Source organism: Phaethon aethereus, assembly GCF_964289735.1.
Source record: "Phaethon aethereus genome assembly, chromosome: Z".
NCBI classification, from domain to species: Eukaryota; Metazoa; Chordata; class Aves; order Phaethontiformes; family Phaethontidae; genus Phaethon; species Phaethon aethereus.
The window spans coordinates 37,578,621-37,593,670 of record NC_138577.1 but is presented as its reverse complement, the minus strand read 5'-3'; the positions used below and the strand labels follow the sequence as shown (position 1 = coordinate 37,593,670).

Below are 15,050 nucleotides of genomic sequence, written 5' to 3'. Positions count from 1 at the left end.
GCCTTATGAACTTCTCATGAACAGACTTACTGGACACCCTCATTCCAGCTGACTTCACTCTGATGAAGTGAAACCTATGAATCCTCTTAGGGTATATAAATCATACCAACATTTTCCAGATATGGAAGAAAACCTGAGTTGCTGAAGACCAAACATATAATTTATACAGAATACCTCACTCTACAAATCAAAGAGCAACTCCTGTGGAGATACTTCTAAATACATCTGACTTACAGTTTAGTGACATTTACAAGGCAAGTTTTCTTGAAAATTCTGTTAATAGTAGATGGACTTTACACTTGTTTTTCAAAAGAACAGACATCAAAAAATATGTAAAAAGGAGGATCTCTTGTAAGCTCTCTCCCCTAAACCAAAGATACTTACAGATTCCTTAAAGATATTTAATTGTTGTTGTAGGCTCTGGGCTTTGTCAGCTTCTTTTTTCACCTCACTGAAATTCCATTTCAATTCTGCAAGTTTTAGGCGCAGTGAGCGGCGTTCCACCTCTGCTGTATGAAGTCTTTGTGTAAATTCAAATATTTGCTTCTGCAAGGATGCTATGCTTTTCTGTTAGTAAACAGAAACAAATTCATGTCCCATTATGAAGTGCTGTTTTAGCAACAAAATCAATCACATTTAATACCCAAGCAAATTAGATAAAGCTGTCATCTTGTCCTCCATCTCTAAAAGACATACATGAGTGCAAAAATGTGAACCTGTTTCACCTGCTGTTGGGGGTTACTGAAAATTCAGTTTATAAGGCAGTACCCATTTTCAGAACAGGCCCACAATAAAAGACAGTTTATGTGAAAAAGAGCTTATGCTTTCATTTTGGTTAAAGGGAAGGTTATCTTTATTGAAAGACAGAACAGTTAGCAGGAGAAAAAAGAAAGAAAAAAAGGAAGAACCTTAACATTTAGTTAAAGCCAAAAGCAAGTTTGTTCTTATAAAGCAAACACAACATTGACAGAACCTTAAAAGATCTTTTTCTAGTATACATCAAATCTCTTCTTAAAATTCTTTGACAATAAAAAAACATCTACTCACGCTCTAAGGCTTTTGGGTGTTGCAAGTCAACTTCTTATTCTCAGTATAGCAGACTTCAATGTAACGGACTCAAACAATTTGAAACAAAATTAATGGTACCATGAAGAGAGCTTCACCGTAACACGCTGTGAACCTACTGCTTACATGAAACAGCACTATAAATATCCATACCATTATGGGTAGTCTGTCAGACAATCCAGCTTCGAGGGCCTTGGTATTTATTTTATTAAGTCCATGAGCCAGCATCTCTACCAAGGAGCCTTTCTCCAGATAAGTAATGCTCCTGCTGCTGTCTAGTGGAACAGCCTCCATTATTACATTCAGCTTGTCCATAAGTTTTGAAAAGGAATTCCTGGCTGCGCTTACAAGTAAATGTCCAGAAAGCCAGGGCTTTGGATCTTTAAGACACAACAAAAAAGAAAGATCAAGTAGGTTATTAGTTTCAAGGTTTTTTTCAGTGGAAAAAAACAAAACCAACAAATAACATCTTTAAAATACTCGGTAGGAAATTTCCATTAAAGAGTGGAACACTGAGCTCACAGGAACATCTCAGACTTCGAGACAAATTCTCTGTTTAGCAATGAACACTCTACTTCTATCAGTCGTTGGATGGAAGGATAGGATAGGATTCTAAAGAATAGGATTTGTTTGTCAAAGAATAATTTTCCAGAAGTTTTTATGTTCTCGTCCAGTACTATACTTTCTTAAGTCTTTCTTGGGTATCCTAATTTTGTAATTCAGAAAACGTGTAAGACCAATGCAAGCAAATGCAAGCCAGGTCAAGTATGTCAGACGTGACAGCACATGGTAAATAACTTTATTGCAATATTTGCAATGCAAATTTCTGAGGATTTCCTGACTCCTCCTCCTTCCCTTCTATAGATGTCTAAATCATTTGCTGTACAAAATTAGTGAGGCTTGGTACCTTAATGCCATACTATTTATATTCTGAGACAAGAGAATATAATTTACCTTATTCCAAGGCAATTAAAATTTTACAGCTACAATTACTTATTTCCCCACAGGATTTTGGTAATCATCCTTCTCATATAATGGACTTAAGGCCCCAGCACACTCAACATGTCCTGCTTACTGCTAGATTCGTCAGTTCTGTAATTAATAATTGTGTTTAATGTTGATAAATAAAATTGTCAGTGCTCCTTCCACTAATTGGTATTCCAGATAACAGTTAATAGGTTTATTTATGCCTTAATAAAAGTCTTGTAATTTAGTTTTCCCTCTGCTAGGCAGGTCTTAATCTGTCATTACTTGTCTTATGATACTATCAGTGTAAGACGACAAGCATGGAAGACCTTATTTACATTCAGTAGTACAGCAGATCTCCTGTTGCTGCAGCAAATTAAAATATTTACTTAAGAATATAATCAGAAAAAAATAACCATAGCTTTTTTAAGTTGAAAAATTTCTTTTTACACTTTGTGAGGATAAAGCCAAAGGTTCAAAACAAACAAAACACAATTGTTGGTATTTTTAGATTATGAATCTCATCATAACGAATTTATCATTTACACATTCCAGATGAAATTTATCTGTAAGTAAAAAAAAACCATACCAAAAAACCAATACATGATAAAGTAAAATATTATTTTTTCAGAGCCATTCTCCTGCTTGGTTTCAAAATACCACCATTCCAATGATCCCAGTGCTTAACTGGAGTACCACTTTTGAGTACGTGCTCTCCATAACCCCAGCTAGTAGTAAATCTTTTCTTCATTTCTAAGATAACACTCTTTCTATTTCTTTAAAGCTAAAAATCTTATCCAGCATTTTTATCTTGCACTTCAACTAACAAAACATCATTTGAAATAAAAAAAACCACATTATTCCTCTCACACCCAGGACAAACTGCTATTGTAATGCTCTGTCTACTTTGGCCAAGGCTCCTCTCTGTTCCTTCTGTTGGTTCTCTATTACTGATCACATGAAAGATAAGTTACCTTGATCATTTTAACTCTTATCACAGATTATCCAATCCTACCTGTCTTTCTGTTTCAAAGACTCTCTCTTTTCTCCAGTCATGATGCATTCACTAGCTTAAACATTTAGTTAAATTAACCTAAAATTAAAACTAGAACATTTGTACTGCCTTTCATGTAAGGTGACACCAAAACGTCCTAAAAAAACCTCTCCTTTGCCCTGAATTTTGGTGAATATCAAAACAAGGATACTGTCAATGAGCTACTGTTCCTTCATTTTTCTTAGTATTTCCACCTGGTATCTCATTTTACACAAGGCTGTTTGCCTGCCAGAAAACACAATATTTCTCCAGATGTGCAGTATCTAGGATGGCAGCCCCTTTCCCTATGTCTAGAACCTCCAGTTTAAACTATAGGAAAAATATATTAATAATAATAGTTCAGGCAATTGTGTTGTAGCATTTTGAAATGATCATTCCACTTCATAACCAGGATTCCTGTTATTCAGTACACTTCAGCATCCACAACTTAAGGCACTTTCTTAGGACAGGGAATAGAAAAGCAAATCATGATGTTTGTTTATTTTTATGAAGAGCAGTTTGGAGTAAATACACAGAAATACATTGATGCAAGTTACTGACTGCTTTGAAAGACAAAATGAAGATATAATGCAATTCCACTAGGAACTGTACCTATAATCATTGGAAGAGAATATATGGTTTAAGTATACACTTTTTAAGTACCTGCCCACAAAAGATCAAGGAATTCCAATAAACGCATAAAATTACGAACATTGTGATATGTATAAGGAATTATTAACACAAATACAGCTATATCACAAAGGGCAATTAAACTTAAACAAATGAAGAAAAAGACAATGAGAAGTTCTAAATCTTACTGTGCTGGCAGATGCAGAAGTAGCTCTTGTTTACTCTGTTTTGTTGAAATACAACAGTTAGCAGGATGAACTCGGTAGTGCTATACAAGACTAAAATTTTCAGGCTAAGCTTCAAAAGCTTTGTGTATGTAACAGCTCATGGTATTTGTATTCAAAAAGTTTGACCTTTACTTTCTCTGGTTTAACTCAGTACAGATTCTGTTCAAACCAATCTGCAAAACTAACCTTACAAAAAACCAAACCAAAACAAACCAAAACACCACCCAAAACTTTAATGAAATGTACTGAAATTGAAGCTAAGACATCATTCCAACACATGCTGGAATGAGAACCAAACTAATGAACAGTGTGAAGGGACACGGTTATGAAAGTCAAACCAAAACCACCTTTTTAAAAGTTAAAAGCTCAAGAAACATGCCTCCAATCATCAGAGTGCACAAGCCCAGAAGTTCCAGTGTTATCCGAGTGATCTGGATTTTCTTTCAACTCCCTTACAAACTTCCCCATAACCTAGCCATATTTACAAGTAATTTTTAAGACACTGAACCATTCCATATTGTAGATCCAGACAGCACGTTCTTGTGCCTACTCTCTCCTGTGGTGTGCAGTCTAATCTGGAACAGCCATTATTTCAAGATCAGAAGAGAGTAGATACCTCTCAGATTGCATATTTACATTTAAAAAAAAAATTCAAAATCGTTTAATCATAGAATCATAGAATCTTTGGGTTGGAAGGGACCTTTTAAGGTCATCTAGCCCAACCCCCCTGCAATGAGCAGGGACATCTTCAACTAGATCAGGTTGCTCAGAGTCCCGTCTAACCTGACCTGGAATGTTTTCAGGGATGGGGCATCTGCCACCTCTCCGGGCAACCTGTGCCAGTGTTTCACCACCCTCACTGTGAAAAATTTGTTCTTTATATCAGGTCTAAATCTATCTTCTTTTAGTTTAAAACCATTACCCTTTGTCCTATTGCAACAGGCCCTGCTAAAAAAGTCTATCCCCATCTTTCTTAGAAGCTTTAAGTCGTGGAAGGCTGCAATAAGGTCTCCCCAGAGCCTTCTCTTCTCTAGGTTGAACAACTCCAACTCTCTCAGCCTTTCTTCACAGAAGAGGTGTTCCATTCCTCTGATCATCTTCATGGACCTCCTCTGGACTTGCTCCAATAGGTCCATGTTTGGGGGCCCCGGAGCTGATGCAGGTCTCCAGGTGGGGTCTCACCAGAGCAGAGCAGAGGGGCAACATCACCTCCCTCTTCCTGCTTGGCAACACTTCTTGTGATAGAGCTCAGGGTACAGCTGGCCACCTGGGCTGCTAGTGCAGCTAGTGTGAAGGTTTAAAACCTATTTGAGATATCACTTAGAGAACATAAAATAATTTCCTAAGTATGCAAGCTTTCTTTCAAATACATTCCTTCAGACACCTATCACTTCAATAGTTCCAGAAATTTCATGCCAAAGTTTAAGTTACTTATTTTTTGAACCAAAGGTTCTTAGGAGACTCTTAATCTCATGAGCTATGGAATTCCAATTAATTCACAAGCAGTTAGACCCTGAGGTTCTGTGAAAATTACTTAAAATAGGTGTAAGTTATGAAAGAGTCACCAAACTGACTGTGGCCATAATATTCTCAGCATGGCTTTTCCTAATTCTCAAAATGAAAATGAGTTGAGGGCACAGATATCAGGTAAATAGAGTTCACCAGAATTCTTATATACTTAAATACCAGCAAAATATCATGAGATTTAGGGTATTCTAACTAGTCACTTCAGCACATTGATGTTGTTGTAAAGGTTCTCTTGATTCTTTTTCAATTTGCTGTTCTTTCTCAACACTCTATACACAGGAACACTTGCAGTATAAACCCTGTGAATATTCTGAAATATAGTTCAAACTTTGTTTTGTAAGGATATAAATTTAAGTTACTGAAAAGAGGATGATCAAAGAAGAGAGCACCGAAAACTGAAATGAAACACTTCTGATTCAATGGCTGACTTCTGGTACCAGTTTACTGTTCAGGCTTCTGGGAAATGTACCACCTTCTCTCTGTCCTGCTATTTCTCTTTATTCATATAAAATATCCTCCCATTCATGTTCTTTCTTCTTTAAGAGAATTGTTGGGACTTTGAAACTACCAGGTATTAAAGAACTAAGGATGAGAGTTTGGATGAGAGCGATACAGAGGAACCAAGTGAGATCTTGTATTAGGACTCACTGCAAAAAGACTGAGGAATAGATTTAACAGCTGCAAATCAAGAAGTGACATATCCAGAGACTGGCACTAAAATTTGCCATAGGCATACTAGAATTCTATGAGGGGAGACTAAGAAAATTAGGGAATCTAGACAAAAATCTAATTAAGCATATACTCAGAGAGGGAACACAGTAGACTCATAAAATAAAGACTGCTATACATTTTGTAAGTTGAGAGCATTTTATTTCTCTCTCAAAAACCACAAGGTAGCAAGCAAACCAGATGAAATTAGTATCCATTAAACTCAAGTGTTTTCCAGATTTGGAAATTCTAGACTCGTATCATATAAAACCCAGCAGAATATTATTTCCTTTCAGTCAGCAGCGGTAATGTCACCGGCTGACTATGTGCCAGTTTTAGGGCCTCCACTTAAGAAATACACTGATCAAATAGAAATGACATAGGTATTCTTTATGGAAAAAGATTAGGTTGAGCTTCAGTAAAATAATTCTCAAATATTAGAACAGTGGAACAAGTAACTAGGAAGCTTGTACATATTACTTCACTGGAAGCTTTTAAGAATAGGTTAGCGAAATATCTGTTGGCGTGGTGTAGATGTTTTTTTCTATCTCACAACAAAGCAGGCAACTGTTTATATGCTTTCTAGAAGCACTCTCCAGCCTTCTGATCCCATGCTTCTATATACCAAAATGATAAAGTATCATATCACCAATTAAAAAAAATTATTCTGTTCCAACAATACAGCTCTCCAGAGATTTGATCCAGACAGCTTAGATGAAATCCTAAAAATGGAAATGATGCAACAACGCTGATTTTTTTTTTTTACTCTTCTGCTACAAGAATATACTTTTTAAAATTACCTGTTTTGTTAACAACATCCTGTAATTCAGTGACAGAACTGATTATTGCAGAAAGGAGGTTGGAACTAGTAAACCAGCTGAGTGCTTCACCACAGTGAATTTGTTCCTCTTCACCACCTGTGAAATAGAATTGTAGCTTAGATAAGGTACACTACTGTCTCCAGGTCTTTCAGAAATTGACCAAAAGTATATAAGCCACAAACTAATTCGTCTTTCAGGACAATTCAGTCTGTATTAAATATGCTTCCAGAACTACACAAACAGAATTGTAGATGGATCTAGTCTGGGAAACATTTTTGACACCATTTATTCTTGTAGGAGGAAGCACAAGCTGGTCTGGTAACAGAAAGGGATAGGAAGACTACAATAATCTCTAAAGAAAAATTTTAAATCCTATACTAGTATTTTACCTGAATCAGAAAGCAATTTTTTGCATTTTTAGTAAGAAATAAATACTGGAAGTGATTAATAAAAGAAGAGGAAATATCTTTTAAAAAAGTATGTTGATGTTCAATCATTTAGGAACACCACAGAGAAGATGCGGTAGCACCTAATTCTGAAATCCATGACATAAATGCCAAGGATATCAACAGCATGAGTTCATATGTGTAGTTTTAACTTTTCTTTCAATGCTTAACAGACTAAGCATTTCCTTTTACATTTGTCAAGAAATACAGAAATCACAAATCCAGAAATTACATTTGTCAAAATGTCATTAGCTTTGTCTGTACACTCTATTAATAACAACATTACTATTTGTTATTCACTAACCGTGTAATTTGACATAACACTTATCAAAGAAAAAAAACAATTAGCTTACTTGACAGATTACGCTTGCCTTTGGAGTCTCCTACACAAACTAGAATACTAATGCCTTCCTTGAAGCCATTTACCCAGAAGAGGGAACTAGAAGTCTGGGCTAAAACTTTAAGTCTGTTAGCTGCCAAAACTGCAATCACAGCTCTTCGGAATACACGAATTAGGCCTTTGAATTTTCGTTTCTTCAGTTTTGCTTCATCTTCATTGTCTTCCTCTACATCAGAGAGAGCATGAACTAGGGTCCTAATCTCCTGGTTCACCGATTCATAAATGTTGACCTGATCTTGGAGAAGGTCTCTTTGTGAAGACATAGCACACAATCGGCCATAGAGAGGATACAGGGCACCTGCCAACAGTGCACAGGCTGCCAGGAGAGATGAATGCTCCTTCTGAATCTGCCTTAACGTATTTTTCACAGAAACATTTTCAAGAGCCAATTTCTCCTGTCTTTTTTCAAGCACATAAATTTCTTCCTTGTTTTTCTCTGCTGTTGCTTGGTATTGCTGGGATAAGATGAGAAAACAAGCAAAACCAGAAGAAATAATAAATAGAATATATATTTTTTTAAATAAAATCAATTTCACCTAGACAAAAGATAAAAGAATTTTTATTTTTCAGATTCAAATAACACATTAAAGGAACAAAAATTATTAATAATTACTTTTGAAGTATCTCTCCTAGCAAACAGTTACAGAACCAGATATATGAAAACAAATCAATAGTAGGAGGAAAATTTGCACAATCTTCAACTACAAATGGACTCCAGATTTCTGACAACAATCCACTAGTACTGCAACACCTCACAGAGAGTGCAACTACCTGGTGGTCCACAATACAGTTTTATTAGTTGACTTAACAATAAGCAATTACATGATCCAATTTCAGAAAGAGCATTGCTCTCCAAAGCAGAAGAGAAAGTTAGTGTAAGAGAGAGAAAAAAAAGAAGGAAGTGTCTGGAAGATAAACCTAGACAGATTGGCAGCAGCTGGGAAAGGGGAAGTAAAGGTGATCTCTTAATTACTTTGTAATCAACCCCCTACTTATATATTCACAGATTAATTAGGTCTCATACAGAATTGAGTTTTCAAAATAACAGTGTAATACAGATATTTTTATTTTGACTAATACCATTACAGATTTTTTTTTTCAACTTGCAGAACATTCTTCCTTTTCCTCTATAGGCCCTGAAATAGGCTAAGAGGGAGATTTGAAACAGTAAACCAGTGTAGCAAAATTAAGACTAAGGTTAGACCACACAGACCGGTTGCTTTTGGTAACATGCAGTTTTGGTACAGGAATCAAGACACTACACTGGGACCTCAGAAACTTAAGATTGGCTTCTGGATGCATGACAGTCCTCTGTGATTGGAATAACCTCAATATCCTCAAGGGATATATTTAAACAGGATCTAGTGGTATAAGGAGATAATAAATTTCAGGCACTGTTCACAAAGGACCCACAAGCTCAAGTTAGAATCATAGAATCATTGACGTTGGAAAAGACCTCTAAGATCACCAAGTCCAACCATTAACCTAGCACTTCCAAGTCCACCACTAAATCACATCCCTAAGCACCACATCTACACATTTTTTAAATATCTCCATGGACAGTGACTCCACCACCTACCTGGGCAGCCTGCTCCAATGCTAAGCAACCCTTTCAGTGAAGAAATTTTTCCTAATATCCAATCTAAACCTCCCATGGCACAACTTGAGGCCATTTCCTCTCGTCCTATTGCCTGTTACTTGGGAGAAGAGACCAACACCCACCTCACTACAACCCCCTTTCAGGTAGTCGTACAGAGCGATGAGGTCTCCCCTCAGCCTCCTCTTCTCCAGACTGAACAACCCCAGTTCCCTCAGCTGCTCTTCATAAAACTTGTGCTCTAGACTAAGTTAAATGCTTACACTCCAGTTACCATACATGGACACAAAAAGGCAAACATAAATGCAATGACAAATGCGTATGATGAAGAAAGGAGGATTATGCTAAGCTTCAGCTACCTCTCTTAGAGCTATAAGCAATTTTCTTAAAAATGGGGAGAGGTTATTCCTGTTAGCAGTGTCCAAAAGAGAAGTAAAATGGTGTCATCCAGCCACATTCCCATATGTGCTATTTGGTACAGGTCCCAAGCACGTGGTGAGGTAATTTCTTCTCCCTCCTCCACTGTGCAAGCACAACACAGTGAAAAAAATACATAGCTATCCCTAGAATGGAAATAAAAGATTCCATGCTTCTAAAGAGATGCACCCTAGTCAGTGAAGAATGTCTTCGACCAAATAAGTTTGGGGGTTTTTTTTGGAAGAGGAATAATTTGTAACGTTATTAAAATACTTCCAATAATACAAAAATAGAGTAGGTAACTAAAAGATTTAATTACAAAACACAATTTACAGGCTTCATATATCACTTTACTACTATAAAATTAAGTATGAGCATGTACAATACTTTCAATGCTACTGCATTATTTACAGTGTTTGATTTTTATAAAAAAAGACCCTGATAGCATGACTGGAAGGAACTGAAAAGGTAAGCTGAATTTAGAAAACAACTTATGGTTTCTGGCCATCACAGGTGAAAGGCCAATATCTGAGTAAACAAAGTGTGATCCCCACAAGGCTGCTGGGCAGCAATACTAAATATTCAGTGCTCTGGCTAATTACAGCTTATTTTTCAAAAAAGCTTAGTGGTTTTATGCGTATGGTTGTATGGTAATATGCAAAAGTGAACAACACAATCTCTGACTACAGAAATGTAAAAGTTTTCTAAGAAAATACACGTTCTTGGTTTTAGTGGCTATAATTGCTTTTGTCTTATCCTACACTGTTTTTAGTGTTTTCTTCAAAGCTTAGAAGCACCGTTTTTGAAAGGGACATAGAATTCTCTTCCTAAACATTGACAAGCTGGCTTCCTTCAGTTTGAGCTTTGAGGGACACCTCACTGAGTTGCAGAGCTTAGTGGATTCCAAGAATGCTGAACAAAAAATTAGGTGCTACTAGCAATATTATTTTATCCTACTTCTTATTGGGTCCTTACCCTTTATTCTGGCATGAAAACAGAAGTGGAAACTAGAAATATAATGACACTATGACTTCAAAAGGTTTTCCTGTATTTCAGCTGTTCTGTTTTTCTAAATACATACACCTATACATCTAAATAAACAGCATTAACATTGCTGTCTTGTATTTCTTTCCTATGTTTTAAGGTATATGAGCCAGACACATCTATCAAAGAGACCCAGTGGGTCAGGAACAGTATAGTTACGCATACGTCTCTTCCTTTTGCATTGATTGCACTGACTTTTGATACAACTGCAAGATACCACAGCCTTCAGCTAATTCACCTGCCTTGCTGCAAAAGCAAAGCTTCCAAACAACAAAAAAAGCCAATGAAAGAAAAGACATTTTTTTCTCCCTAGAGGACTTTTTCCCTTTCCTATTTAGCAAACCTTTTATTTTTCTGTTGAAATTAACATTTTTAAAGTATTTACAGGATTTTTCTCTTACAACATGTTTTTGCATATCAGAACAAAACCCTTCTATTTTAAGCAGTCACCACAAAAAATGAGGACAGATTAATACATGTCTACATAATAAACAAACAACAACTGATAGTTAAAATTCAGAGGACATTTCCTATGAGACTGTGCACAATCTGAATAAATAATTCGTGTGAGGGTACAGAACAGACATAGTAGCATTTTCAAAATGGCACACTATCAAATCAAGAGGACTGCACTCTTGCTACAAAAGACAAGGAAAAAGGATATGCATTTTAAGCTCCATTGACTCTCAACATAGAGACCACAGACAAAGAAGAGTGTTATCTATAGAGTGCCTTGTTTATTGCTGATCTGTGATAAGGCCACTCTGGGAATTTCTGCACTACAGAAAAACAGTGAAACTGCTTTCTGATTACACCATCCATCTGACCTACAGTAACAGCTGTGAAGTAGTGCCTATTAACATCCATAGATCCTATCTTGGAGTCAGGGATCCTGAACAGTACTGTCTGGGGACAAAAGCAGTGGCAGGTGTCATTGCTACTAAAGCCTCCAGATTTTGCGGTGTTACATTCTAATCATAAGGAGACCATTCCTGAAAAGCCCTAACCCTCTACTGCAGTTCTAAGAAACCAAAATAACAATTTCCAAGATACATTAGTCATATTGCTGTGCAGTCAGAGCTCTCAGTTAACTCCTGAGAGTCTGAATTGACAGGCTTCAGCTCGCTTTCACACACGTACCAACAACTGGAAAAATGAAAGAAGTCTCAACCCAGGAGCTCTGAGGCAAAGTGTCTAGAAGGCAGCATGGACCACTGGTTAAAGGCAAAGTTACAAACAAAAGGATGTACCATTAGCTTGGTGCAGGACAGCAAAAATCACTCATCTTTGCTTTCCAGAAAGGAACTGACATCTACAAGGGATTAGTTCATTAAACTGCTTGTAATTAACACTCAGATCTTCAGACAGAAAATACAGCAAATTGCTACAGTTTCCTTGTAGTGACAGAATAAACGTCCTAGAGTGATGAGACCCACAGTTCTACAATAAAATACAGAATACTGGCAAATTATATTCCACTTACATCGAATATATGTTTTCTCTAAAATTTAATTAATAAAGCCTGTTAAAATAATTAAAGTATTGCATTATGTATCTGTATGTAAACACTGACACTCAGTAATATCTGAAAGATCCTTTGAACACATTCCATAACTTGTGGCACATTTTTCCTTGTTCCCTATGGAAATAAGGCTACAACATTAGTTTGTCTGCACACCTCTGATCCAACAGAGCAGTGATCTTGCAGACACATATGGCTAACAGTCTCAAAATGCAGTATGTAGATGACAGTTAAGTCTTAGAAAAAACAAGCAATCAGAATTAGGACAGACCTAACAGCAGACATCCACAGACCCTGTGGATCCCATTAAGGGAAAGGTTTAATGTGGTATTTGCAGGTCCAAAGTCAGTCACAATTAGAAATCCAGAAAAAATTAAGACTGTCTTCTTCCTAGATTGACACTGAATGGCAAGAAAGGCAAACATAAGATGGAAAAAGGTAAAATAAAGTTTTGCTGAATTATCTAAACATATACAGACATTGCACCGCTTAGATTGCAACACTACCAGCTTGTACTCCAACAGTACATAACCTGTGTTAGAAAACATGTCCAGATGCTTCTAATAGAAAGTATTTCCCTTTTAGAAAGCCAGTAGTCCTGTACAGCAAGTTGACAGATAAAAGTCTTTTCCATAAGAAATACCTAATGCACCCTCCACAGAAGAAAGCCGTGTTATGCTCTACTTGCTGTCTAAACAGTTCAGCTGAGAAGACTGACAGGTTCAGCCCTATCCCAAAGAACGGTGCAGTACTGCACAGCACCAATTCTCCACAATACACCAGCGTTCTGAAAGAGGTGACTGACATTTTTTGTGTGTAGCATCCATGGAGGTAGAAATCCAAATTGCATAACTCTTTCCTTCTTTAGGAAGGAAAAATTAAAATTAAACTTCCTCATTTCATCACTCTCTTTGTTGGCAATGATTTCATAAGATGAAATTGCAGAATGTTCAGGGAACTTAATATAAGTCTGGAGGCCACTTACTCCACTCATAGGGATGTTTTAGCATTGCCAATACCCAATGTGAAACGTAAATATCAAGCAAAAAACATACAAAAGATTTTAACTCATTCCCAAGAAATTACCATAAATTTCTCTGTCTAAAGAGTACTCCATAAATACATTTTTCAGAGTGTAAAGACTTCCAAGCCCAAAATCTGAGTCAAATACAGCATTCTTCTGATGAAGTAAGTTTCAGATGGCAGTCACAAATATCAAGGCATATCTTATTTCCTGTATTTCATAACACTTAACTGAAACATGTAAAGGAATATGGCTGTGAAGACAATGAAATGTGGCTGTAGAATTAACAGTGAAAATTTTCGATTGCAAATAACTGTTATAACAATCAGTGATGACAGTTTTACACTCTTGAACCACTGCTCCCTGTAGTAGCTGTATAACCAAGTCCTTTAATATTGTTGAAATCTACCACTGTAACTGTTAGTTGATTCTTACGGGCAGAATGTATATACCTAAATTTATCCCCAGATGACACCACATTACTGTTACTCTGCAGAGTCTTTGCAAAGCATGACACTGAAAAAGTAACTGCTACCCTACATAATTCTTAAAATAAGCCATTTCAATCTTAGAGCTTTAGCATTCTCAAAAAAAAAAAAAAAAAATCACTAGCAACTGCTAGACCAAATTAAACGATTCATTTCTGGAATGTTTTAACAAAATAATTTATTTCTTATTATCAGTAAAGTTAATACTAGTACATTGTTGGGGTTTTTTTCATTTTAAAGATATTCTACAATTGCCAAACAACCTTAAATTGGTTAGGAGCTTAAACCACTGAAATAATGAATTAAACATTTACAAGAAAAAAAAATATAATTGGAAGTTCACAGCACCATACCTGTGCCCTTGCATGAACTTCCCCAAGGAGACCCAAGTACTGCTGTTCCAGATACTTTTTTTGTTTCTGCCAGCAGCTTTCCTGGGCTTTCATTTGTTCAGCCATTTTGCTAAAAGCATCTTCCTGGCTCTGTTGAAGCTCCTTCATAGTATCGGATTTGTTCTTACAAACATATTCTAGGTGATATATCTGTGTGACAAGCATTTAAAAAACACCTTTTTACTTTAATTGTACATATTAATATAAGCACAGACTATTCCAGCATAAAATCTAAATTGTAATTTCTTCAATATATTTGTTAAAACTAAGTAAAAGCCTTTCAAAACAGATTACTTCCTTGAATCTTGAAACAAAACTGAGACATATTTTGGAATAATGAATTTCCCTTGGGTTCAGGTTCACCATCCTTATACCACCTTGCAGATATCTGTTACCTTTTTTGTTGGAAACCTGAACTGGACACTTCCTGTATTTTTTTGAAACAAGTGCATTAAATCTTGTGCCACTACATTAGTAATCCGAGTATACCAGTCCTTTAGCAGTTTGCAAGGACTGCAAGTAATAATGAAAAAACAGCCCTTAATTTTATTTTTTGTTTTATTGGAAAGCCAAGACATTCCATATATTATTAAGTATTAAAATAATTTCAGGAAATGTTAGTGTACAGAATGGTTTTCTCGCAAGCAGCTCATTAGCTTATGATGTGTTTTCAACAAGCATGAAAAGATTTACTCTGTCATTTAACTTTGCAGCTCTTGTGTAAACTAAATGGAGGACTGAAT

The 15,050-nt window shown here is 36.2% G+C and overlaps 1 protein-coding gene across 1 annotated transcript in view; it reads right to left on the bottom strand.

Moving 5' to 3' along the window:
• The window catches only part of CCDC171 (coiled-coil domain containing 171), a gene marked incomplete at both ends in the record, with an annotated part of 130,157 nt that overhangs the window by 58,875 nt on the left and 56,232 nt on the right, over nucleotides 1-15,050 (bottom strand). Inside the window, 5 exon segments of the mRNA XM_082013296.1 lie at nucleotides 385-567; nucleotides 1,219-1,445; nucleotides 6,957-7,073; nucleotides 7,777-8,278; nucleotides 14,269-14,457. Coding sequence (XP_081869422.1) covers nucleotides 385-567; nucleotides 1,219-1,445; nucleotides 6,957-7,073; nucleotides 7,777-8,278; nucleotides 14,269-14,457 — 1,218 coding nt within the window.